Source organism: Oncorhynchus nerka, linkage group LG27 (assembly GCF_034236695.1).
Source record: "Oncorhynchus nerka isolate Pitt River linkage group LG27, Oner_Uvic_2.0, whole genome shotgun sequence".
Taxonomy (NCBI): domain Eukaryota; kingdom Metazoa; phylum Chordata; class Actinopteri; order Salmoniformes; family Salmonidae; genus Oncorhynchus; species Oncorhynchus nerka.
The window spans coordinates 23,238,659-23,265,699 of record NC_088422.1 but is presented as its reverse complement, the minus strand read 5'-3'; the positions used below and the strand labels follow the sequence as shown (position 1 = coordinate 23,265,699).

Genomic DNA, 27,041 nt, shown 5'->3' with positions numbered 1-27,041 from the left:
CAGTACCTGGTTGACTGGGAGGGTTATGGCCCAGAGAGAGGAGAGGTGCTGAGCCTCTGTTAGGTACATCCTGGACCCAGGACTCATCTCTGAGTTCCAGCGCTGGCACCCTGCTCAACCAGGTATGCGCCCAAGTAGGATGCCAGGTGACGTCCCTAGAGGGGTGGTACCGTTACGCCTTGATCTGTTTCACCTGTCCTTGTGCTTCTCTCCACCCCCCTCCAGGTGTCGCCCATCTTCCCCACTTATCCCCTGGGTATTTTACCTGTTTTCTGTCTGTGCCAGTTCGTCTTGTTTGTTCAAGCCTACCAGCGTTTTGTGTCTCAGCTTCTGCTTTTTCCAGTCTCTTTTCTCGCCCTCTTGGTTTTGAGCTCTGCCTGTCCTGACTCTGAGCCCGCCTGCCTGACCCTGAGCCTGCCTGCCGTAAGGTACCTTTGCCCCTACTCTGGATTACCGACCCATGCCTGCCTCGACCTATCGTTTGCCTGCCCCTGTTACAATAAACATTGTTACTTCTACACCGTCTGCACTTGGGTCTTACCTGAAACACCTGCTCTTTCCATGACATGGACTGACCAGGTGAATCTTTGTGAAAGCAGTGAGCACTTATTGATGTCACTTGTTAAATCCATTTCAATCAGTGTAGATGAAGGGGAGAAGATTTAAGCCTTGAGACATGGATTGTGTATGCATGCCATTCAGAGGTTGAATTGGCAAGACAAAAGCTTTAAGTGCCTTTGAACGGGGTATGGTAGTAGTTGTCAGGTACACCAATTTCAGTGTGTCAAGGACTGCAATGCTGCTGGGTTTCTCACACTCAACAGGGGTTTGGACCTGACCATGGAACCTGACCAGGACATCAGACAAAAGTATGTGGATAGACATTCAAATTACTGGATTTGGCTATTTTAGCCACACCCGTTGCTGATAGGTGTATAAAAATCGAGCACTCCGCCATGCAATCTCCAAAAACAAACATTGTCAGCAGAATGGCCTCACTTCCGGCGCCGACAGAGATGGCTGCCTCGCTTCGCGTTCCTAGGAAACTATGCAGTATTTAGTTTTTATACGTGTTATTTCTTACATTGGTACCCCAGGTAATCTTAGGTTTCATTACATACAGTCGGGAGGAACTATTGGATATAAGAGCAACGTCAACTCACCTCACATTACGACCAGGAATACAACTTACCTGAAGCTGATCCTCTGTTTTGCCCACCACAATGGATCGGATCCCAGCCGGCGAACCAAAACAACGTAAAAGGGGCAGACGAAGTGGTCTTCTGGTCAGGCTCCGTAGACGGGCACATCATGCACCGCTCCCGAGCATACTACTCGCCAATGTCCAGTCTCTTGACAACAAGGTAGATGAAATCCGAGCAAGGGTTGCATTCCAGAGAGACATAAGAGACTGTAACGTTCTTTGCTTCACGGAAACATGGCTCACTCGAGACACGCTATCGGAGTCGGTACAGCCAGCTGGTTTCTTCACGTATTGCGCCGACAGAAACAAGCATCTTTCCGGTAAGAAGAAGGGCGATTATAATCTCAGCTGCATATATTCCCCCCCAAGCAGACACATCGATGGCCCTGAACGAACTTCATTTGACTCTATGTATACTGGAAACCACATATTCTGAGGCTGCATTCATTGTAGCTGGGGATTTTAACAATGCTAATCTGAAAACAAGACTCCCTAAATTCTATCAGCATATCGATTGTGCAACCAGGGCTGGTAAAATCCTGGATCATTGTTATTCTAACTTCCGCGACACATATAAGGCCTTCCCCCGCCCTCCTTTCGGAAAAGCTGACCACGACTCCATTTTGTTGCTCCCAGCCTATAGACAGAAACTAAAAAAGGAAGCTCACACGCTCAGGTCTGTTCAAACCTGGTCCGACCAATCTGATTCTACTCTTCAAGATTGCTTCGATCATGTGGACTGGGATATGTTCCGCATTGCGTCAAACAACATAGACGAATACGCTGATTCTGTGAGCGAGTTTATTAGCAAGAGCATTGGCGATGTCGTACACACAGCAACTGTTAAAACATTCCCAAACCAAAAACCGCGGATTGATGGCAGCATTCGGTTAAAAATGAAAGCGCAAACCACTGCTTTTAATCAGGGCAAGGTGACCGGAAACATGACAGAATACAAACAGTGTAGCTATTCCCTCCGCAAGGCAATCAAACAAGCTAGCGTCAGTATAGAGACAAAGTAGAGTCTCAATTCAACGACTCAGACACGAGGTACGTGGCGGATCCACAGTCAATCACGGATTACAAAAAGAAAACCAGCCCCGTCGCGGACCAGGATGTCTTGCTCCCAGACAGACTAAACAACTTCGTTGCTCGCTTTGAGGACAATACAGTGCCACTGACACGGCCCGCTACCAAAACCGGCGGACTCTCCTTCACTGCAGCCGATGTGAGTAAAACATTTAAACGTGTTAACCCTCGCAAGGCGGCAGGCCCAGACGGCATCCGCAGCCGCGTCCTCAGAGCATGCGCAGACCAGCTCGCTGGTGTGTTTATTGACATATTCAATCAATCCTTATCCCAGTCTGCTGTTCCCACATGCTTCAAGAGGGCCACCATTGTTCCTGTTCCCAAGAAAGCTAAAGTAACTGAGCTAAATGACTACCGCCCCGTAGCACTCACTTCCGTCATCATGAAGTGCTTTGAGAGACTAATCAAGGACCATATTACCTCCACCCTACCTGACACCCTAGACCCACTCCAATTTGCTTACCGCCCCAATAGGTCCCCCCTACCCCCCTATCCACATTGACGGGACAGTAGTGGAGAGGGTAGTAAGTTAAGTTCCTCGGCGTACACATCACGGACCAACTGAATTGGTCCACCCACACAGACAGCATGGTGAAGAAGGTGCAGCAGCACCTCTTCAACCTCAGGAGGCTGAAGAAATGTGGCTTGTCACCAAAAGCACACAAACTTTTACAGATGCACAATCGAAAGCATCCTGGACACCTACACACGATGTCACAGGAAGGCCATAAAGATCATCAAGGACAACAACCACCCAAGCCTGTTCACCCCGCTATCATCCAGAAGGCGAGGTCAGTACAGGTGCATCAAAGCAGGGACCGAGAGACTGAAAAACAGCTTCTATCTCAAGGCCATCAGACTGTTAAATAGCCACCACTAACATTGAGTGGCTGCTGCCAACATACTGACTCAACTCCAGCCACTTTAATAGTGTAAAAATGGATGAAAAATGTATCACTAGCCACTTTTAACAATGCCACTTCATATAATGTTTACATACCCTACATTTGTAACGGTTGTCGTCGGGAGAAGGAGAATAGGACTAAAGAGCAGCGTGGTACGTATTCATAATGATATTTGAATAACGATGAATATTGGAACAAAAACAACAAACAAACAGTTCTGCAAGGTGCAACAAAAACACTAAACAGAAAATAACTACCCACACCCATAGTGGAAAAACAGGCTGCCTAAGTATGGTTCTCAATCAGAGACAACATTTGCCAGCTGCCTCTGATTGGGAACCATACCAGGCCGAACACATAGAAATAGAAAATATAGAACACAAAACATAGAACGCCCACCCCAACTCACGCCCTGACCAAACTAAAATAGAGACAATAAAAAGTAACTAAGGTCAGGACGTGACAACATTACTCATCTCATATGTATATACTGTACTCGATACCATCTACTGCATCTTGCCTATGCCGTTCTGTACCATCACTCATTCATATATTTTTATGTACATATTCTTCATCCCTTTACACTTGTGTGTATAAGGTAGTTGTTGTGAAATTGTTAGGTTAGATTACTCGTTGGTTATTACTGCATTGTCGGAACTTGAAGCACAAGCATTTCGCTACACTCGCATTAACATCTGCTAACCATGTGTATGTGACAAATCAAATTTGATTTGAAGAGCTCAGTGACTTTCAACGTGGCACAGTCATACTATAGGATGCCACCTTTCCAACAAATCAGTTGGTCAAATTTCTGCCCTGCTAGAGCTACCCCGGTAAACTGTAAGTGCTGTTATTGTGAAGTGGAAACGTCTAGGAGCAGCAACGGCTCAGCCGCAAAGTGGTAGGCCAGACAATCTCACAGAATGGGACCGCTGAGTGCTGAAGCGTGTAGCATGTAAAAAAATGTTGTCCTTGGTTGCAACACTCACTACCGAGGTCCAAACTACCTCTGGAAGCAAAGTAAGCACAATAACTGTTCATCAGGAGCTTCGTGAAATGGGTTTCCATGGCTGAGCAGCCGCACACAATCCTAAGATCACCATGCGTAATGCCAATCATGGAGTGGTGTAAAGCTCGCCACAGTTTAACTCTGGAGCAGTGGAAACGCGTTCTCTGGAGGGATTAATCATGCTTCACCATCTGGCAGTCCGACAGACAAATTTGGGTTTGGCAGATGCCAGGAGAACGCTACCTGCCCCAATGCATAGTGCCAACTGTAAAGTTTGGTGGATGAGGAATAATGGTCTGGGGCTGTTTTTCATGGTTCAGACTAGGCCCCTTAGTTCCAGTGAAGGGAAATCTTAACACTACAGCATACAATGACGTTCTAGAAAATTCTGTGCTTCCAACTTTGTAGCAACAGTTTGGGAAGGCCCTTTCCTGTTTCAGCATGACAATGCCCATGTGCACAAAGCGAGGTCCATACAGAAATGTTCTGTTGAGATCGGTGAACTTGACTGACTTGCACAGAGCCCTGACCTCAACCCCATCGAACACATTTTGGATGAATAGGATAGCCGACTGCGAGCCAGACCTAATCGCCCAACATCAGTGCCCGACCTCACTAATGCTCTTGTGGGTGAATCGAAGCAAGTCCCCACAGCAATGTTCCAACATCTAATGGGTAGCCTTCCCAGAATATTTGAGGCTGTTATAGCAGCAAAGGGGGGACCAACTCCATATTAATACCCATGATTTTGGAATGAGATGTTCGATGAGAAGGTGTCCACATACCTTTGGTCATGTAGTGTACATTGCTATGGGAAAGTAGTCAACCTGTTGTAAGGTGTTGCAGAGGGGTGCCAGCAGTCATACCACCCTACATCCCATTGCTTGCTTCTCCCTGAAACTAAGCCTGGTCAATACTTGGATGGGAGACTAGAATATGCTGGATGAGACGGAGACCCAGTGTGCGCGTCTCAATCTCTTCCAGTATTGCCAGTTGTGATACTGGCGTACCTGGAACGACACTATTTGGTATAAACGGCGTTAAAGAGCGCAGACAGACTCCTATGCTTTCTAAGAATAGAATATGCTAAATGTGGTGTTGGAGGGCCATAATACGGTACTTGTCCCTCTGGGAAAGGGAGTTCTTGATGAAACTACACAGCATAAGCTGCCCTGCTTCAGATGAGACATTAAATGGGATGCCCTGAATCTCTGTGATCATTAAAATAGCCATGGCATTTGTCACAAAAGTAGGAGGTTAAACCCAGTGTCTGGGCTAGTAAAAAGTTAAGCCCAGTGTCTGGGCTAGTAGAAGGTTAACCCCAGTGTCTGAGCTATTGGGAGGTTAACCCCAGTGTCTGGGCTAGTAAAAGATTAACCCCAGTGTCTGGGCTAGTAGAAAGTTAACCCCAGTGTCTTGGCTAGAAAAAGGTTAACCCCAGTGTCTGGGCCAGTAAGAGGCTAACCCCAATGTCTGGGCTAGTAGGAGGCTAACCTCAGTGTCTGGGCCAGTAGGAGGATAACCTCAGTGTCTGGGCTAGTAGGAGGTTAACCCCAGTGTCTGGGCTAGTAGGAGGTAAACCCCAGTGTCTGGGCTAGTAGGAGGTTAACCCCAGTGTCTGGGCCAGTAGGAGGCTATCCCCAGTGTCTGGGCTAGTAGGAGCCTAACCCCAGTGTCTGGGCTAGTAGGAGGTTAACCGAAGTGTCTGGGCTAGCGGAAGGTTAACCCCAGTGGCTGGGCTAGTAGAAGGTTAACCCCAGTGGCTGGGCTAGCGGAAGGTTAACCCCAGTGGCTGGGCTAGTAGAAGGTTAACCCCAGTGTCTGGGCTAGGAGAAGGTTAACCCCAGTGGCTGGGCTAGTAAAAGGTTAACCCCAGTGGCTGGGCTAGGAGAAGGTTAACCCCAGTGGCTGGGCTAGGAGAAGGTTAACCCCAGTGTCTGGGCAAGTAGAATGTTAACCCCAGTGTCTGGGCTAGTAGAAAGTTAACCCCAGTGTCTGGGCTAGTAGAATATTAAACCCAGTGTCTGGGCTAGTAGAATATTAACCCCAGTGTCTGGGCTAGTAGAAGGTTAACCCCAGTGTCTGGGCTAGTAGAATATTAACCCCAGTGTCTGGGCTAGTAGAATATTAACCCCAGTGTCTGGGCTAGTAGAATATTAACTCGTGTCTGGGCTAGTAGAAGGTTAACCCCAGTGTCTGGGCTACTAGAATATTAACCCCAGTGTCTGGGCTAGTAGAATATTAACCCCAGTGTCTGGGCTCGTAGAATATTAACTCCAGTGTCTGGGCTAGTAGAATATTAACCCCAGTGTCTGGGCTAGTAGAATATTAACCCCAGTGTCTGGGCTAGTAGAATATTAACTCCAGTGTCTGGGCTAGTAGAATATTAACCCCAGTGGCTGGGCTAGGAGAATATTAACCCCAGTGTCTGGGCTAGTAGAATATTAACCCCAGTGTCTGGGCTAGTAGAATATTAACCCCAGTGTCTGGGCTAGTAGAATATTAACCCCAGTGTCTGGGCTAGTAGAATATTAACCCGTGTCTGGGCTAGTAGAATATTAACCCCAGTGGCTGGGCTAGTATAATATTAACCCCAGTGTCTGGGCTAGTAGAATATTAACTCCAGTGTCTGGGCTAGTAGAATATTAACCCCAGTGTCTGGGCTAGTAGAATATTAACTCCAGTGTCTGGGCTAGTAGAATATTAACTCCAGTGTCTGGGCTAGTAGAATATTAACTCCAGTGTCTGGGCTAGTAGAATATTAACTCCAGTGTCTGGGCTAGTAGAATATTAACCCCAGTGTCTGGGCTAGTAGAATATTATCTCCAGTGTCTGGGCTCGTAGAATATTAATTCCAGTGGCTGGGCTAGGAGAATATTAACCCCAGTGTCTGGGCTAGTAGAATATTAACCCCAGTGTCTGGGCTAGTAGAATATTAGCCTCAGTGTCTGGGCTAGTAGAATATTAACCCCAGTGTCTGGGCTAGTAGAATATTAACTCCAGTGTCTGGGCTAGTAGAATATTAACTCCAGTGTCTGGGCTAGTAGAATATTAACTCCAGTGTCTGGGCTAGTAGAATATTAACCCCAGTGTCTGGGCTAGTAGAATATTAACTCCAGTGTCTGGGCTAGTAGAATATTAACTCCAGTGTCTGGGCTAGTAGAATATTAACTCCAGTGTCTGGGCTAGTAGAATATTAACTCCAGTGTCTGGGCTTCCAGAGGGACATCAGATTCTGCAACACACTCTGTTTTTCTGAGACATGATTTATCTCAACATCTAAACAGATGATATACAAGCAGCGGGTTTTACAGTTCATCGAGAGAATAGGAAGCGGGCTCTCTCTGGCAAGAACAAAGGCGGTGGTGTCTGCTCCATGACCAATACTAAGTGGTACGATCGGGGATACACAATTTGTGAGCTTCTCCTGTTCCGACTTGGAATACTTTGTCATCAATGATCACCTTTTTTACATTCCAAGAGTTCTCAGGGATTATCACCACAGCTGTGTACATCCCTCCCCAAGTCAACATCAAAAATGCTCTCAATGATCTTCATTGGACCCTGAACAAACTGGAGACTGCGCACCTGAGGGTGGCATTAATTGTTGCGGGGTACTTGTAACAAAAGGTCCATGCTCCCGAATTACTATAAACATGCAGCTCACAAGTGGCACAGCGGTTTAAGCCACTGCATCTCAGCGCTAGAGGTGTCATTATACACCCTGGTTCAATCCCGAGTTGTATCACAACTGGCTGTGACCGGGAGCCCAAAAGGGTGGCGCACAGTGTCGTTTGGCTGGGGTAGGCCGTCATCGTAAAATAAGAATGTGTTCTTAAGTGACTTGCATGGTTAAATTAAGGTTAAAACAAAACACTGACTGTCCAACTCATGAAAATTCCACTCTTGACCACTGCTACACACCTTTTTAACAAGGGTATAAGGTCCTCCTTTCGGCAAATTTGACCACGACTCCTGACTCCATTTTTCTCAGCCTTGCCTATAAACAAAGATTCAAGGGGGAAATTTCGGTGGTCAGGTCAGTACAATGCTGGTCTGACGAATTAGAATTCCAAGAATGTTTTGACCATGTGGACTGGAATATGTTCCGGGGCACCTCTGGGGATAACATCAATGAATACACCGACTCAGTCACCGTATTCATAAAAAAATGTATAGATGATGTGATACCGATGGTGTCTTTCAAAACTTACTCAAATCAAAAACAGTGGATTCATGGAAGCCTTGTCTGGAAACTGAAGGAGCGAGATGCTGCTTATAAACACGACAAGGAGACCAGGGACAAGTGTATGGTTAAACAGTACAGTACGCTGCCTTACTGGATGAGCTAAAGCCCTTTTTTTCAAGGGTTGAGCATAACGACACTGAGCTGCCGAGGAAAGGTTCTGAAGATAACAAGGGCTATGTGCTTATGGTCTCCACGGAGGACGTATGTATTTCATTCAATCATGTTAACCCTCACGCGGCTGCTGGCCGCACCCTCAGAGCATGTGCAGACCAGCTAGCTGCTGTGTTTTCTGACATTGTGTTATCCCCACCTGCTTCAAGATGTCCACTCTCATCCCGTGCTCAAAAATGGGAAAGTAACTGAACTGAATAACCACTGACCCGTAGCACTCACTTCCGTCACCATGAAGTTCTTTGACAGGCTAGTCAAAGACCACATCCCCTCCTCCCTCCCCGACACACTCAACCCTCCTCAAATCGCCTACCACCCGACAGATCCAATGACAACGCAATCGCCATTGCACTGCAAACTGCCCTCACAATGCAAACTGCCCTCACCCACCTGGACAGAAGGAATGAATAGAGTTGAAGTCGGAAGTTTACGTAAACCTTAGCCAAATACATTTAAACTCTGTTTTTCACAATTCCTGACATTTAATCCTAGTAAAAATTCCCTGTTTTAGGTCAGTTAGGATAACCACTTTAGTTTAAGAATGTGAAATGTCAGAATAATAGTAGAAATAATTATTTATTTCAGCTTTTATTTCATTCATCACATTCCCAGTGGGTCAGAAGTTTACATATACCCAATTAGCATTTGGTAGCATTGCCTTTAAATTGTTTAACTTGGGTCAAACCTTTTGGGTAGCCTTCCACAAGCTTCAATATAACCACATAATTTCTCTACCTCATGATGCCATCTATTTTGTGAAGTGCACCTGTCCCTCCTGCAGCAAAGCTCCCCGACAACATGATGCTGCCACCCCTGTGCTTCACGGTTGGGATGGTGTTCTTCGGTTTGCAAGCCTCCCCCTTTTTCCTCCAAACATAACGATGGTCATTATGGCCAAACAGTTCTATTTTTGTTTCATCAGACCAGAGGACATTTCTCCAAAAAGTACCATCTTTGTCCCCATGTGCAGTTGCAAACCGTAGTCTGGCCTTTTTATGGCAGTTTTGGAGCAGTGGATTCTTCCTTGCTGAGTGGCCTTTCAGGTTATGTCGATATAGGACTCGTTTTACTATGGATCTGTCAGTAAAAATGTTTGGGAAAAAATACTTGTGTCATACACAAAGTAGATGTCCTAACCAACTTGCCAGAACTATAGTTTGTTAACAAGAAATTTGTGGAGTGGTTGAAAAACGGGTTTTAACCTAAGTGTATGTAAACTTCCGACTTCAACTGTATGTGAGGACCCCCCCCCCCCCCCCCATTAAAGGTTGCTTTGCTATTCTTAGACAGCGGAATGACCATTGCCCCCCTCCAGCCCTGAGGGTACACACCGTCTTCTTGGTTTAAATTGAAGATGTGGCAAACAGGAGTCGCAATGTATTCCGCTACCAACCTCAGCAATTTACCATCCAGGTTGTCGGTAACAGGTGGCTTCTCCTTATATATAAATAGCAAACAAAATCCCTCTTCTACACCAACATTGCGGAACTCAAAAGTACAGTGCTTGTGTTTCATTACTTGGTCCGATATGCATGAATATGAAGGCTCAGCGTTTGTTGTTTGCATGTCATGCCAAAGTTAGCTAATCTTGTCAACAGAAAAGTTATTAAAGTGTTTGGCAATATTAAAGGGTTTTGTTATGAACAAGCCATCTGCCTCAATGGGTAGTAGAAGGTTAACCCCAATGTCTGGGCAACTAAAAGGTTAACCCCAGTGTCCAGGCTAGTAGGAGGTTACCCCAGTATGAGATAGTAGGGGGGTTAACCCCAGTATCCGGGCTAAATTCTAGCTTCTCATACTAAAGTGTGGCCACCTTATCATCCCTAGCTTCCAAATGACACATTCAACCCCTCTCGGATATCATGGATATATTGACACTAGTGGATATATGGAGGCTTAAATATCCTGACTTAGTGAGATATACATGGTGGAGGCTCATGGTGGAAATTCAATCAAATCCTATTGGATGATAACTTGTTTTTAACTAGGACAGAAAAATTAACATAGGTACAGCAAATCCCCTTATTGTATGGGACACTTTTAAATCACACAATTTAGTAGTCATTTCTAAAACAAAAGCAATTTAGGTCAAAAGAGTTCATATTAACAAAGGAAATGGACGGACTAACAGTACAGATCGATAGCAACAAAAACTGTACCATAGAGGCACAGAATAAGTTAGATGAAAAACTAAAAGAACAGGAGGAACTTATTCAAGAAAGCTCAAGTATAACATACATTACCATTCATTGGGTTTGGGGTCACTTAGAAATGTCCTTGTTTTTGTCCATTAAAATAACATCAAATTGATCAGAAATACAGTGTAGACATTGTTAATGTTGTAAATGTCTATTGTAGCTGGAAACTGATGATTTTTAATGGAATATCTACATAGGCATACAGAGGCCCATTATCAGCAACCATCACTCCTGTGTTCCAATGCACGTTGTGTTAGCTAATCCAAGTTAATAATTTTAAAAGGCTAATTGATCATTAGAAAACCCTTTAGCAAGTATGTTAGCACAGCTGAAAACTGTTGTGCTTATTAAAGAAGCAATAAAACTGGCATTTTTAGACTAGTTGAGTATCTGGAGCATCAGCATTTGTGGGTTCGATTACAGGCTCAAAATGGCTAGAAACAAATAACTTTCTTCTGAAACTCGTCAGTCTATTCTTGTTCTGAGAAATGAAGGCTATTCCATGCGAGAAATTTCTAAGAAACTGAAGATCTCGTACAACACTGTGTACTATTCACTTCACAGAACAGCGCAACCTGGCTCTAACCAGAATAAAAAGAGGAGTGGGAGGCCATGGTGCACAACTGAGCAAGAGGACAAGTACGTTAGAGTGTCTAGTTTAAGAAACAGATGCCTCACAAGTCCTCAACTGGCGGCTTCATTAAATAGTACCCGCAAAACACCAGTCTCAACATCTACAGTGAAGAGGCAACTCCGGGATGCTGGCCATGTAGACAGAATTGCTTTGTCCAGTGTCTGTGGTCTTTTGCCCATGTTGATCTTTTCTTTTTATTGGCCAGTCTGAGATTTTTGCCAAATTTGCCTAGAAGGCCAGCAGCCCGGAGTCGCCTCTTCACTGTTGACATTGAGACTGGTGTTTTGCGGTACTATTTAATGGTACTATTCTGTTGTATTCGGCTCATGTGACAAATACAATTTGATTTGATCTATACAGTTAATTCGGAAAGTATTCAGACCCCTTAATTTTTTCCATATTTTGATACATTAAAGCTTTGTTCTAAAATGGATTAAATATTTTTCCCTTATAAATCTACACATAATACCCCATAATGACAAAGGGTCTGAATACTTATGTAAATAAGGTATTTCATTTTCTTTATATATATATATATATATACATTTACATTACATTTAAGTCATTTAGCAGACGCTCTTATCCAGAGCGACTTACAAATTGGTGCATTCACCTTATGACATCCAGTGGAGCAGCCACTTTACAATAGTGCATCTAAATCTTTTAAGGGGGGTGAGAAGGATTACTTTATCCTATCCTAGGTATTCCTTAAAGATGTGGGGTTTCAGGTGTCTCCGGAAGGTGGTGATTGACTCCGCTGTCCTGGCGTCGTGAGGGAGTTTGTTCCACCATTGGGGGGCCAGAGCAGCGAACAGTTTTGACTGGGCTGAGCGGGAACTGTACTTCCTCAGTGGTAGGGAGGCGAGCAGGCCAGAGGTGGATGAACGCAGTGCCCTTGTTTGGGTGTAGGGCCTGATCAGAGCCTGGAGGTACTGAGGTGCCGTTCACCTCACAGCTCCGTAGGCAAGCACCATGGTCTTGTAGCGGATGCGAGCTTCAACTGGAAGCCAGTGGAGAGAGCGGAGGAGCGGGGTGACGTGAGAGAACTTGGGAAGGTTGAACACCAGACGGGCTGCGGCGTTCTGGATGAGTTGTAGTGGTTTAATGGCACAGGCAGGGAGCCCAGCCAACAGCGAGTTGCAGTAATCCAGACGGGAGATGACAAGTGCCTGGATTAGGACCTGCGCCGCTTCCTGTGTGAGGCAGGGTCGTACTCTGCGGATGTTGTAGAGCATGAACCTACAGGAACGGGCCACCGCCTTGATGTTAGTTGAGAACGACAGGGTGTTGTCCAGGATCACGCCAAGGTTCTTAGCGCTCTGGGAGGAGGACACAGTGGAGTTGTCAACCGTGATGGCGAGATCATGGAACGGGCAGTCCTTCCCGGGAGGAAGAGCAGCTCCGTCTTGCCGAGGTTCAGCTTGAGGTGGTGATCCGTCATCCACACTGATATGTCTGCCAGACATGCAGAGATGCGATTCGCCACCTGGTCATCAGAAGGGGGAAAGGAGAAGATTAATTGTGTGTCGTCTGCATAGCAATGATAGGAGAGACCATGTGAGGTTATGACAGAGCCAAGTGACTTGGTGTATAGCGAGAATAGGAGAGGGCCTAGAACAGAGCCCTGGGGGACACCAGTGGTGAGAGCACGTGGTGAGGAGACGGATTCTCGCCACACCACCTGGTAGGAGCGACCTGTCAGGTAGGACGCAATCCAAGCGTGGGCCGCGCCGGAGATGCCCAACTCGGAGAGAGTGGAGAGGAGGATCTGATGGTTCACAGTATCGAAGGCAGCCGATAGGTCTAGAAGGATGAGAGCAGAGGAGAGAGAGTTAGCTTTAGCAGTGCGGAGGGCCTCCGTGATACAGAGAAGAGCAGTCTCAGTTGAATGACTAGTCTTGAAACCTGACTGATTTGGATCAAGAAGGTCATTCTGAGAGAGATAGCGGGAGAGCTGGCCAAGGACGGCACGTTCAAGGGTTTTGGAGAGAAAAGAAAGAAGGGATACTGGTCTGTAGTTGTTGACATCGGAGGGATCGAGTGTAGGATTTTTCAGAAGGGGTGCAACTCTCGCTCTCTTGAAGACGGAAGGGACGTAGCCAGCGGTCAGGGATGAGTTGATGAGCGAGGTGAGGTAAGGGAGAAGGTCTCCGGAAATGGTCTGGAGAAGAGAGGAGGGGATAGGGTCAAGCGGGCAGGTTGTTGGGCGGCCGGCCGTCACAAGACGCGATTTCATCTGGAGAGAGAGGGGAGAAAGAGGTCAGAGCACAGGGTAGGGCAGTGTGAGCAGAACCAGCGGTGTCGTTTGACTTAGCAAACGAGGATCGGATGTCGTCGACCTTCTTTTCAAAATGGTTGACGAAGTCATCTGCAGAGAGGGAGGAGGGGGGAGGGGGAGGAGGATTCAGGAGGGAGGAGAAGGTGGCAAAGAGCTTCCTAGGGTTAGAGGCAGATGCTTGGAATTTAGAGTGGTAGAAAGTGGCTTTAGCAGCAGAGACAGAGGAGGAAAATGTAGAGAGGAGGGAGTGAAAGGATGCCAGGTCCGCAGGGAGGCGAGTTTTCCTCCATTTCCGCTCGGCTGCCCGGAGCCCTGTTCTGTGAGCTCGCAATGAGTCGTCGAGCCACGGAGCGGGAGGGGAGGACCGAGCCGGCCTGGAGGATAGGGGACATAGAGAGTCAAAGGATGCAGAAAGGGAGGAGAGGAGGGTTGAGGAGGCAGAATCAGGAGATAGGTTGGAGAAGGTTTGAGCAGAGGGAAGAGATGATAGGATGGAAGAGGAGAGAGTAGCGGGGAGAGAGAGCGAAGGTTGGGACGGCGCGATACCATCCGAGTAGGGGCAGTGTGGGAAGTGTTGGATGAGAGCGAGAGGGAAAAGGATACAAGGTAGTGGTCGGAGACTTGGAGGGGAGTTGCAATGAGGTTAGTGGAAGAACAGCATCTAGTAAAGATGAGGTCGAGCGTATTGCCTGCCTTGTGAGTAGGGGGAAGGTGAGAGGGAGAGGTCAAAAGAGGAGAGGAGTGGAAAGAAGGAGGCAGAGAGGAATGAGTCAAAGGTAGACGTGGGGAGGTTAAAGTCGCCCAGAACTGTGAGAGGTGAGCCGTCCTCAGGAAAGGAGCTTATCAAGGCATCAAGCTCATTGATGAACTCTCCGAGGGAACCTGGAGGGCGATAAATGATAAGGATGTTAAGCTTGAAAGGGCTGGTAACTGTGACAGCATGGAATTCAAAGGAGGCGATAGACAGATGGGTAAGGGGAGAAAGAGAGAATGACCACTTGGGAGAGATGAGGATCCCGGTGCCACCACCCCGCTGACCAGAAGCTCTCGGGGTGTGCGAGAACACGTGGGCGGACGAAGAGAGAGCAGTAGGAGTAGCAGTGTTATCTGTGGTGATCCATGTTTCCGTCAGTGCCAAGAAGTCGAGGGACTGGAGGGAGGCATAGGCTGAGATGAACTCTGCCTTGTTGGCCGCAAATCGGCAGTTCCAGAGGCTACCAGAGACCTGGAACTCCACGTGGGTCGTGCGCGCTGGGACCACCAGATTAGGGTGGCCGCGGCCACGCGGTGTGGAGCGTTTGTATGGTCTGTGCAGAGAGGAGAGAACAGGGATAGACAGACACATAGTTGACAGGCTACACAAGAAGCTACGCTAATGCAAAGGAGATTGGAATGACAAGTGGACTACACGTCTCGAATGTTCAGAAATTTGAGCTTACGTAGCAAGAATCTTATTGACTAAAATGATAAAAAATGATACAGTACTGCTGAAGTAGGCTAGCTGGCAGTGGCTGCGTTGTTGACTTTGTAGGCTAGCTGGCAGTGGCTGCGTTGTTGATTCGGGGGCTAGCTGGCTAGCTAGCAGTGTTGATTACGTTACGTTGCGTTAAAAGAACGACAATAGCTGGCTAGGTAACCTAGAAAATCGCTCTAGACTACACAATTATCTTTGATACAGAGACGGCTATGTAGCTAGCTACGATCAAACAAATCAAACCGTTGTACTGTAATGAAATGAAATGAAAATGTGATACTACCTGTGGAGCGAGGCGGAATGCGACCGGGTTGTTGAGTTCTAATCGGTAGATGTTGGCTAGCTGTTGGCTAGCTAGCAGTGTCTCCTACGTTAAGGACGACAAATAGCTGGCTAGCTAACCTCGGTAAATTAAGATAATCACTCTAAAAACTACACACTCTAAACTACACAATTATCTTGGATACGAAGACAGCAAAGACAACTATGTAGCTAGCTAACACTACACTAATCAAGTCGTTCAGTTGAGGGTAATAGTTTCTACAGTGCTGCTATTCTTATTGACTAAAATGATTAAAAATGATACAGTACTGCTGAAGTAGGCTAGCTGGCAGTGGCTGCGTTGTTGACTTTGTAGGCTAGCTGGCAGTGGCTGCGTTGTTGATTCAGGGGCTAGCTGGCTAGCTAGCAGTGTTGATTACGTTACGTTGCGTTAAAAGAACGACAATAGCTGGCTAGGTAACCTAGAAAATCGCTCTAGACTACACAATTATCTACACAATTATCTTTGATACAGAGACGGCTATGTAGCTAGCTATGTAGACGGTGGGCGTTAGCTAGCTGGCTAGCTGCTGGGCAGATACGTTAGGACGACGAAATACGATAATTACACAATTATCTTTGATACAAAGACGGCTATGTAGCTAGCTAAGAAGAAATTGCTAAGATTAGACAAATCAAACCGTTGTACTATAATGAAATGTAATGAAATGTAATGAAAAGTTATACTACCTGCAGACCGAAGTGCAGACCGAAGTGCGAATGCGACTGCTCGCTCCAACCCGGAAGTGAGGCTTTTTATATATATATATATATATATATATATATATATACACATTTGCAATAAATAAATAAATAATAAATTCCCTTCGTTAAATAAAATCCCTTTGTTATGGGGTTTTGTGTGTAGATTGCTGAGGATGTTTTATTTAATCCGTTTTAGAATAGGGCTGTAATGTAACAAAATGTGGGAAAAGTCAAGGGGTCTGAATACTTTCTGAAGGCACTGTATGTAGTGAGAAAGCAAAGACAGCCAGACAAACATAGTATACTCTGTCCCTCAGCATGCCCACATACAACCATTTCCCATTTGACCAGTTCTTGGAAATCTCAGGGGAACTACAGATACTACTGAGAAAGGTTATTTTTCCCAGAGACTTGCCATGAAGTCTGTTTATCCATCCTAACTGGACATTGTAAAATAGTGTAATCTTCAAACAAAGCCAAATGTTCTAGCATTGAAAGTGTTGTGGCCAGTCTCCGGGACAGCTTACATGGATGATGAAGCTCTATTCTGTGTCTGTGGGGACTGTGGGGAAGTTGTGGGGAAGTTGAGGGATCCAAACCGTTTCAGTTTAACCCAAGTGGCCGAGAAAAAAAGTGTACCTGCCTCTCATTCAAGTAGAAAATCATGTAGCCTCATCCACATTTAATAATAAAATAAAATAAAATTGTATAGGTCACATACACATGGTTAGCAGATGTTATTGTGAGTGTAGCAAAATGCTTGTGCTTATAGTTCTGACAGTGCAATAATATCTAACAAGTAATCTAACAATTCTAAAACAACTACCTAATACACACAAATCTAAGTAAAGGGATGGATTAATAATATATAGATATAAATATATGGATGAGCGATGACCGAGCGGCATAGGCAAGATACAATAGAGGGTATTTACATAAGGGATGAGTAATGCAAGATATGTATACATCATTATTAAAGTGTCATTATTATAGTGACTAGTGATCTACAGTGGGGCAAAAAAGTATTTAGTCAGCCACCAATTGTGCAAGTTCCATAATTTGCAAATAAATTCATAAAAAATCCTACAATGTGATTTTCTGGATTTTTTTTCTCATTTGGTCTGTCATAGTTGAACTGTACATATGATGAAAATTACAGGCCTCTCTAATCTTTTTAAGTGGGAGAACTTGCACAATTGGTGGCTGACTAAATACTTTTTTTGCCCAACTGTATTTGTTAAAGTGGGCAATGATTTCAAGTCTATATGTAGGCAGCAGCCTGTCTGTGTTAGTGACGGCTGTTTAACAGTCTGATGGCCTTGAGATAGAAGCTATTTGTCAGTCTCTCGGTCCCAGCTTTGATGCACCTGTACTGACCTCTCCTTCTGGATGATAGCGGGGTGAACAGGCAGTGGCTCGGGTGGTTGTTGTCCTTGATTATCTTTTTGGCCTTCCTGTGACTATGGGTGCTGTAGGTGTCCTGGAGGGAAGGTAGTTTGTCCCCGGTGATGCAGTGTGCAGAGGTTGTTGGCGTATACGGTTGCCATACCAGGCAGTGATACAGCCCGACAGGATGCTCTCAATTTTGCATCTGTAAAAGTTTGTGAGGGTTTTTGGTGACAAGCTCGAATTTCTTCAGCCTCCTGAGGTTGAAGAAGCGCTGTTGCACCTTCTTCACCACACTGTCTGTGTGGGTGGAACAGTTCACTTTGTCCGTGATGTGTGCTCAGAGGAATTCTGCTGTTTCCTGAAGTCCCCAATCATCTCCTTTGTTTTGTTGACGGTGAGTGAGAGGTTGATTTCCTGACACCACACTCCGAGTGCCCTCACCTCCTCCCTACAGGCTGTCTCGTCGTTATTGGTGATCAAGCCTACTACTGTTGTGTAGTAATAACAGTGCATCTTAATGTAAGTCAAAGAGGAAGTAATACTTAATTAGCAATAATATTGTCAAACATAAAACGATAGCGTGAACAAAGGTAGTGAATTAATTTTGAAAGTGTTTTACAATGTTATCACATGCCATACAGAATTAGAACTGCACAAATACAGCGTAATTGTACTCTCGCTTGGGGGTTAAAAGATTCACATTGGCAACACATTCGCCATGCCACTCTGTTTTTCAAGAACTATGCTATTTGACAGTCACCCAATCAATTATGCATTAATCAAGTAATACAAATTCTAACCCAGCTGTTTAGTGTACGATTGTTTGCCAGAGGGCAACAACTTATTGTGGTAATTAGGACTACTTTCTTTGTTCTGACAGTGTTGCGCATGGCGAGAGTGGCACAGACAATCAGGCCTCCCTTGTAGGGGATTCTGCTCTTCAGTGGATTCTGGGATGACTGCCTAAGGGTTTTAAACTGTACAGAATCTCAAATCCATAACGTATTCATTATCAATAGGAGTACATTCCTGAGGTGATGGAAGCGTCCTATGGATTTTCCGGTCTTGGTAAACAGCTTATGGCTTGAAGCAAAGTCAATTTTAATAGCTGTCATTCATCTTATTTGTTTAAAGGTGGCCTAGTCTATTTGCATAAATGTAGAATATTGATTCCGTATTTCTCGTTAGTTGAGGACTATCTGTGGAGAAGAAAATTGCACAGGCTATGATAGCTAGTCCACTCCCATGATTTCAATAATGCACATTCAATCATCCTAAAACCTTTGTGGCAGGACAAATCCAAATCCCAACATGCCCGTATTAAGAAGGCAAAACAGGCTGTCTCTTCCTGCCTGGGTAAGAGTGGAGAATTTCCCAACAATAGCTGCCACACTGGGTGTCATTTTAGTCATATTGAAAACTGTTTGGTGGATCTTCAGATATAGTAAAGGAAATCATTAGAGGGATTTGAAAGGACATAGAGAACCATCACTGTCATCATATTTCACTGATCCTTTTCACAAGTTTTGGGGGGCCTGAAAAGGTTTTGATCTGTTCCAAAAAAATATTGACAGGTCTTCTTCCTTGGATGATGAAGCACCCACCTAGTGAGCGTGGTCAGATGAGGAAAAATAGAGGACACATTCAGCATGCAGAGGCAAACTCCCATTGCCTCAGAGGACAGTGGATGGCTTAGGTAATGGCCAATGACTACTACCATAGCTCATGGTAAATGATGGGTTCACTGAGGAACACTGTGTACCTCTGTAACCCCATATGTGTTCTCCTTTTAACTCTGCTTGGGTCCCCAGTATAACATACTCAAGCTGGCATAGGGTTCCTATTTCCCCCTCTCTAAATTAGCTGCCTAGCGATATTATCATAGAATAGTGACAAATTCGGCTCCTGACCTTTAAGAATGCTGGCATTCATAAAAATGGAGGGGAATAAATCATTAAAAAAAAAGGATTCTTTGGTTATTTCATGTAAGATCTCCCAATGGCCTGAGACAGACTCACGTATTCTTCCTGCTGTAGAAGTCTATTCTACTAATTAAACTGCAAGGAAACCGCCCACATAAAGGCTTTCAATTCTCTTTGCTATCTGCTCAAATTACTTTCAATTTAAAGAACAAACCAGCGATATGTGAGGAATGGGACTTACTGTTAACTGACTGGTTGGAACTGCCTCAAACCCATGAGGTTTAAGGCCCAATCGAAAGAGAAATGCAGCTGCCTTTATGTTTTTAAAGAGCATGCTCCCACACATGCCTTTTGTAGATTCAGACTCTTAACCCCAGTTGTCCGACAGTGAGAAGGACCTATTCAAAAGGCGAGCCATTACCCGCCAAAGACAGGTACATTGACACATTGAATTCAGCTGGCATTTATTTTAAAAATTCAATTAACGGGTCACATTTACGACTGCCAAAGACGGAGCGTGAGTAGCCCAACAAAAGCTTGTCCTTTTCACAGCGGCACCACCCTTGAGTGTGCCACCTAAACTATCCTATGCACATCGAAACAGTCTAAGCACTCACCAAATTACCTTGGAAAACAGCAAATTGGCCGGCTTATTGCAAAGTGCCCATTCCAAAAATAAGAGGAAATTCATTAGCAATGTGAAGGCTCCTACTGGGTTGGATGTGTGATTATCCTTGCACTAGGAGTGTACGCCCTTATCCCTACATTACACTCAGAACATTTCATTATTGAAAATTCACATACTGTATCAAAATAGAAGATGAATATCATACAAGGACATGTAGGCTACTTACAGACGATTTTTACCTTCGTTTTTGTTTTGTCATATTTAAATTCTATACTTGCATGACATTTATACCTGTTGCTCCTGTCTCTTTCACTATACTCCACCCATATTTTGTGCTCAACTCTTAAACCTGCCTACAATACATTATGCAAAATGCCTAGAACTGCAATTGTTGCAATTAAGCACATACAAACCTTTAAAAGGGCCATGCAGTCAAAATTCAGTTTTGACCAATAACAAAGAGTTCCAAACCTCTGCCAATAACAGCTAGTTAAGGTTACATATCATTCATTACATTAGGCCTCTCCAATTAGGTTCCTCATTCAGACCACTCCTAGCAAAATACATTTGAGAAATTATTTTTGCTGAAAAGCAATGAAAAAATATATACAGTGCATTCGGAAAGTAGACAGACCCCTTGCATTTTTGTTACGTTACAGCCCCATTTTTATCCTCATCTACACACAGTACCCCATAATGACAAAGCAAAAACAGATTGACATTTTTGCAAATTTATCAAAAAAATAAATGAAATATCACATTTACTTAAGTATTCACACTTTACTCAGTACTTTGTTGAAGCACCTTTGGCAGAGACTACAGCTTCGAGTCTTCTTGGGTATGACACTACAAGCTTGACACACCTGTATTTGGGTAGTTTCTCCCATTCTTCTCTGCAAATCCTCTCAAGCTCTGTCCAGTTGGATAGGGAGCCTCGCTGCACAGCTACTTTCAAGTCTCTCCAGACATTTTTTGATCGGGTTCAAGCCCGAGCTTTGTCTGAGCCACTCGAGGACATTCAGAGACTTGTCCCAAAGCCACTCCTGTGTGTCTTGGCTGTGTGCTTAGGGTCGTTGTTCTGTTGGAAGGTGAACCCTCAATTGAATTTACCACAGGTGGACTCCAATGAAGTTGTAGAAACAGCTCAAGGATGATCAATGGAAACAGGATGAACCTGAGCTCAATTTTGAGTCTCATAGCAAAGGGTCTGAATACCTATGTAAATAAGCTATTTCTGTTTTTTATTTGTAATACATTTGCAAAAAAATATTAAAAACCTGTTTTCACTTTGTCGTTATGGGTTTAGATGGTTGAGGAAAATGTGATTTAATCCATTTCAGAATAAGGCTCTAACGTAACAAAATGTGGAAAAAGGGAAAAGGTCTGAATACTTTCCGAATGCACTGTATACCATTTTAATGGGAAATTATTACAGTAAGGCACATAATTGTTACCTAGACATGATTTGATATTGAAAAAAATGGGTTGCGATGGGCCTTTAATAAATCTGCCTCAAAGTCCCTTATTGACTTGCCACTTTAGTCAACAGCAACACAGGCGGGCTATTAGGATTTATCTACATAGCCCGTAGACATCTCCCTATCTGCTGAGAAAACCTTTCACAGCTGGTGCTCTTCCTACAATATCCCAACTTTTTCCGGTTTTTGTCCACAACAATTTTTTAAGTGGGTTTCAGCGTTTTTGAGGGTCTGTGGGGAATCAGCCCTTGTGTTTGTTTCCAAAAAAACAATGTTATACACAGATTTTTTCCAGTTAACAAAAGCCTGGTTGACTGCACAATGGATCGTGATTAGATTAAAGCTGCACTGTAAGAACTCTGGCATCCATTAAGGCCCGTTTTATCTCCCTGGACAGTGCCTAAATGGGACAGTTGCATTCTTCGGTTAAGTATCCTCAGTGAAGGACACACGGGAGGTCTGTATTTGTCCAAACAACTTACTGAGGCGTAATGTATCATAAAATGTTAACTCTGTTCAAGAAGGTCTGCTTCAGTGTTCTAACATTCCACTTTAACCTTCTATCATAAAGCATAGGCTTAGAGACTGACATCTCCAACTGCGGTTGACATTTTTATTTTACCTTTATTTAACTAAGCAAGTCAGTTAAGAACAAATTCTTATTTTCAGTGACGGCCTAGGAACAGTGGGTTAACTGCCTTGTTCAGGGGCAGAACGACAGGTTTTTACCTTGTCAGCTCTGGGATTTCATCTTGCAGCTTTTCGGTTACAAGTCCAATGCTCTAACCACTAGGCTACCTGCTGCCCAATAGCATATGAAATGTCAAACATTTTGACTACATTAGATCTTATGATCTGATTTGACATCAGCTGCAGGGATGTTTTAAGATATTCATCATACCACGTTTATGACAATGTAAAGTAGCCTTTTGAAGGGTTAAGGTTGAAGTGAAACATTACCTCTTGCACTGTACAGTGCAAGTGGCCAGCTCCAGGTCATTGAACGGTGGGTTTATAACCTAATAATATGATAATATGGAACTCTTGTGGTGAAAACTAATAGTGCTCTCATAACAGGTCTCGCTGCTGTAATTTCATTATTGCTCCATTATTTCACAGAGAATGGAAAGCATATATTTTTCATCAGGGGTTTCAGGGTATCACTATATCCTGTAGCAGATACAGCATAGAATGCATGAGAAATTATTTCCATATGTTCTGCATATTGCACAAAGACCTGCATGATAACTATCTGATGATGTTTGTTTTTTATCAATGTGATATAGGTACAATTCATAATAGCAGAGTCATCTTTGCACATAACAGCAGTTCTCATTTGTAAGTATCTCTCTAGCTGAGTATGTTGCACCAGACACAAACAGGAATTCAATGATTTCAGTCTCACCTTCAGTCAGGCCCATGTGGATGCTCCAGTAGCTCTGCAGACACTGCAGCTCTTTCTTCATGCCCCTTTTACAGCGACAGTCATACAGCGGGCTGACCAGCAGCACCTCCAGGGCAGCCTGGCACTCCCTGTTGGCCAGCATGGTGTCCCTTTCTCTGCCCACCAGGCACTGCCGCATCACCCGGTAGCGGGAGCTGCACTGGGGGTTCTGGTTGCACATGTCACTGGCCCTCACGCAATCCACCCAGCCATGGGCACCCGTCCCAGCCAGGCCCGAATAGGAACCGCCCGAGGAGTACGCAACTCCGTCTGAGGGAGAGAAAGGAGGCTCTCTCATTCGTCTAACTGAATAGAGTTACACATGCATGGACATATTTGATGGAGTTGCTGTAGATACCACTGGTGCTGTATAAACATTTCATATGGTGTAAGGTAGTGTGTCCAAAACCTCTCCATGAGTACCCCCAGCTGTTCCATGTGTTTGATATATTACAGAATTAGCACACGCAAGATTTTTGACAACTACACCCAGGATCCACAAGTTGGTGGCACCATAATTGTGTGTGTGTGCGTGTGTGTGTGTGTGTGGGGGGGGGCTTGTGGTAATGGCTGGAGTGTGAATAAGTGGAATGATATCCAATACATCCATGTGTTTGATGCCATTCCATTCGCACCGTTTCAGCCATTTTTATGAGCCGTCCACCCTTCAGCAGCCTCCACTGCCAGGAACAGATCCAAATATGTTAGACTTGTTTGACAAGTCAATATAGGTTCATAGCACACACACATTTGGCACATCCCCTAGTTATGAGATATTCTTCAGTCAATTATCTGTTATGCTTCATGGTCATTGATCTCAATGCACTTACCTTGGGAATATTAACGTTGTACCATATTGTTACTGTACATGACAGTCAAATCAATAAAACCAAACTATTGAAGGCAAAATAAAGGCTTATCTCTTGAATGGAGTAGACAAACACCAACTCAAATATAGGTGGAAAGAGTGATATGAGCAAAACCTTCAGTTCGTTCTAAACCTGCAAACTGCTGAGGGGGGATATTGCTAGAGACTTTGCAATAAAGTAGAGGGAGTATGCAGTAAAACTAAATTATGCAAATAACCATTATCCTAACAGATAAATTGAACATCTTCTACCACATACAGATCATCCTCATCATCATCATGTTTAGGCTATTCATTCATTTTATGTGGGTTATTTGACTATCTCAATCTTAATCAAATAAACAGATGAGAATGAGATGCCAAGAGACAATATATATCTACTCTAAAAACAATTTGGAGTAGGTAAAATGTTGCACCTAATAAACTCTAACATGCACTCTATGGGTAATTACGGAAATAATGTCAATGTAATTGATTTAATGACACTAAAATGTAAGATTGATTTCATAATGAGTAGGCTATAGTCGAAATAACATTAAATGAAAGAGGCTACTGAATGTATTATGTTCAGAACAATTACTAAACTATCCACACGCATGTAATGTTATGGAATGAATGGTTTTATCTAATTTTTAACTTAAGAAACATAAAAATATGAATGTCTCACCTAATAGAAAAAGAACGAAGTAGAAATAAATCCACATCACGACGAATTAAAAGCCTTTTTAGATTCAGAGTCAAGAATCTGTAAAAGCGGGGATCCGATTTAATTATTTTCCTCTTGTAAACGTGTTGTAAATCCCTTTCCAAATGTTTTATTCCGGCGTAACTAAGTGTGAGAATTTGAATATCCTCTGAAAAAACTCCAGTTATTACCGAACTCGGCTTTACAATTTCCACGTCTCAATAATCCATCAATTTCAAAACACAAAAAATAAAATGTCAAAATCCTCTTGGAAAAGGAATTCAAATCCCTTTAAGAAATGATTTCAGGTATAAACTGTACATATCGGATGAACTGTGGCATCTCTCCGCATCAAGAGCTCTACTGATCCAGTTCGGAGCTCCCTGGCTTGAAACGAGATGCAAGGAAAATTATTCGGCAACGATATTGATGTCAAATAACTTTTCACATTGACATTTCTCTGGAGGTTTATGGAAACTACAGCTACTAGCCTACGCAGGATGGTCACTGGTGAATGCAGACTTGACCAGACTTGACTCTCCAAAAGCCGCGCGCGTCTGACTTTAGTGCGAGTCTCTGCGCTTCATTTTGAGTGTTCTGGAATCACAGGAGTTCATTTAATGAGCTTCGGAAAACCAGTAGAGGGCGATGCTGACTCACTCGTTTACTGAAAAACTATTAACACTGCTATCTTTGCAATAATGTTTTCTCTGAAATTATTATGAGAGTCCATCTTCCTGTTGACACAGCTCGATTAGGTCTACTCTGTTATAGTCTGCACATGGAAATAATGTTCAGTGGATTGTGACATTTCGGGAATCGGTCTTTTATGTTGTGCTTCCACAATCTGCTAGCTCATTCACTATAAAACGAATGTCCTCTTTTAAAGTCAAGGCAGGACATGTGCCTTTTCCTTCACATCGCTAAATGCGTAATAAATGTTGATTTATTTGTCAGCTACTTTCATGAGATCACATTTTTACCCTACGTTTTCTATGTCAATGCCAGCTCATAACGTGTAGGGCTACACATGAAACTAATGCAGGCCTACCAATCAAACATATATGAAATGCAGACTTGTCATATAGCAGAGATGATAACAAAAGCGTCATTCATTTAAGCTATATCCCATAATTTCATTTCATGTCGCATTAGAATGTTGCTCTCAAACATAGAGGGTTAAGGGACACAATGTATTGTATTGTGCCAATGCCAAGGATGCCATGAAGTAAACGTTGATGCTCCATTTTTCTAAATATTCGAATATTCAAGTCTTTCAAAGATATGACTTGGTTGTGCTTCATTGCTTAAATAGGCCCTTGGCCATCATACTTTTTTTTTTTTTTTTTTTTTTTTTTTTTACAAATCTTGAAAACAAAGTCTCTTTTAGAGACATGCACACTGACAAACTGCATAGCCAGTGCCTAGTAATGGTAAACTGTCAGGCAGGCTAATATCCCAGAAAGAATAGGCTTGTGTGTTATCTGAGAATCAGGTTAATTTTGACCTGTTGGCAAGGCTGATCTCCTTTCAGAGCTTTATTCCACTTCCAGTGGTGTGATGTGGATTAGCCCCACATTGCAAATCAGTGACTTAGCCCCACAATGCAAATCAGTGACTTAGCCCCACAATGCAAATCAGTGACTTAGCCCCACAATGCAAATCAGTGACTTAGCCCCACAATGCAAATCAGTGATTTAGCCCCACAATGCAAATCAGTGACTTAGCCCCACAATGCAAATCAGTGACTTAGCCCCACAATGCAAATCAGTGACTTAGCCCCACAATGCAAATCAGTGATTTAGCCCCACAATGCAAATCAGTGACTTAGCCCCACAATGCAAATCAGTGACTTAGCCCCACAATGCAAATCAGTGACTTAGCCCCACAATGCAAATCAGTGATTTAGCCCCAAAATTGTGAATGATCTTTTCTCTCATAAATTATCAATTTCTAATGCTGCACACACAAATCCTTTTCATGCAATGCTCTGTCAGGCTATCAGACTCCTTAGTGGGAGTTGGTTCTTGTTGACATGGTACACCATGGCTATCTCCATGGGTATATAATTGCTCCACTGTAGCATCGCAAAACATCTGCAGTGTGTACAATTAGAGAAAACAGAGTTATACTAGATGTTGCCTAGTTTTCCAGACTTATAGGCTAGCTTTCCCATAACACGACCAGGAACATTACTACACAGGCCATAAATCAAACTCAACTGCTGAAGGGTGGATGGTCTGTGAGTTCACTCCTCCCTTGTACATTATTGATCAATTAATGTCACTAATTAGTTAGACAACCAGGTAGGGGAGTTCCTAAGTCTAATGCTGTGTTCATAACCAAGAAGGAAGGTGCTAATTTCTAGTTGTGAAGTAGTAAATACGAGT

At 43.9% G+C, this 27,041-nt stretch overlaps 1 protein-coding gene across 1 annotated transcript in view; it reads right to left on the bottom strand.

Annotated features, from left to right (window-relative positions):
- LOC115111383 (GDNF family receptor alpha-2-like) overlaps positions 1-25,191 on the bottom strand; it is a 73,151-nt gene extending 47,960 nt beyond the window's left edge. The window contains exons 1-2 of the mRNA XM_029637381.2: positions 24,634-25,191; positions 23,060-23,368 (exon numbers count right to left, since the gene is read on the bottom strand). Coding sequence (XP_029493241.1) covers positions 23,060-23,368; positions 24,634-24,670 — 346 coding nt within the window. The 5' untranslated portion in view covers positions 24,671-25,191. The remainder of the gene's footprint in view (positions 1-23,059; positions 23,369-24,633) is intronic.
- Positions 25,192-27,041: the final 1,850 nt, after the last annotated feature.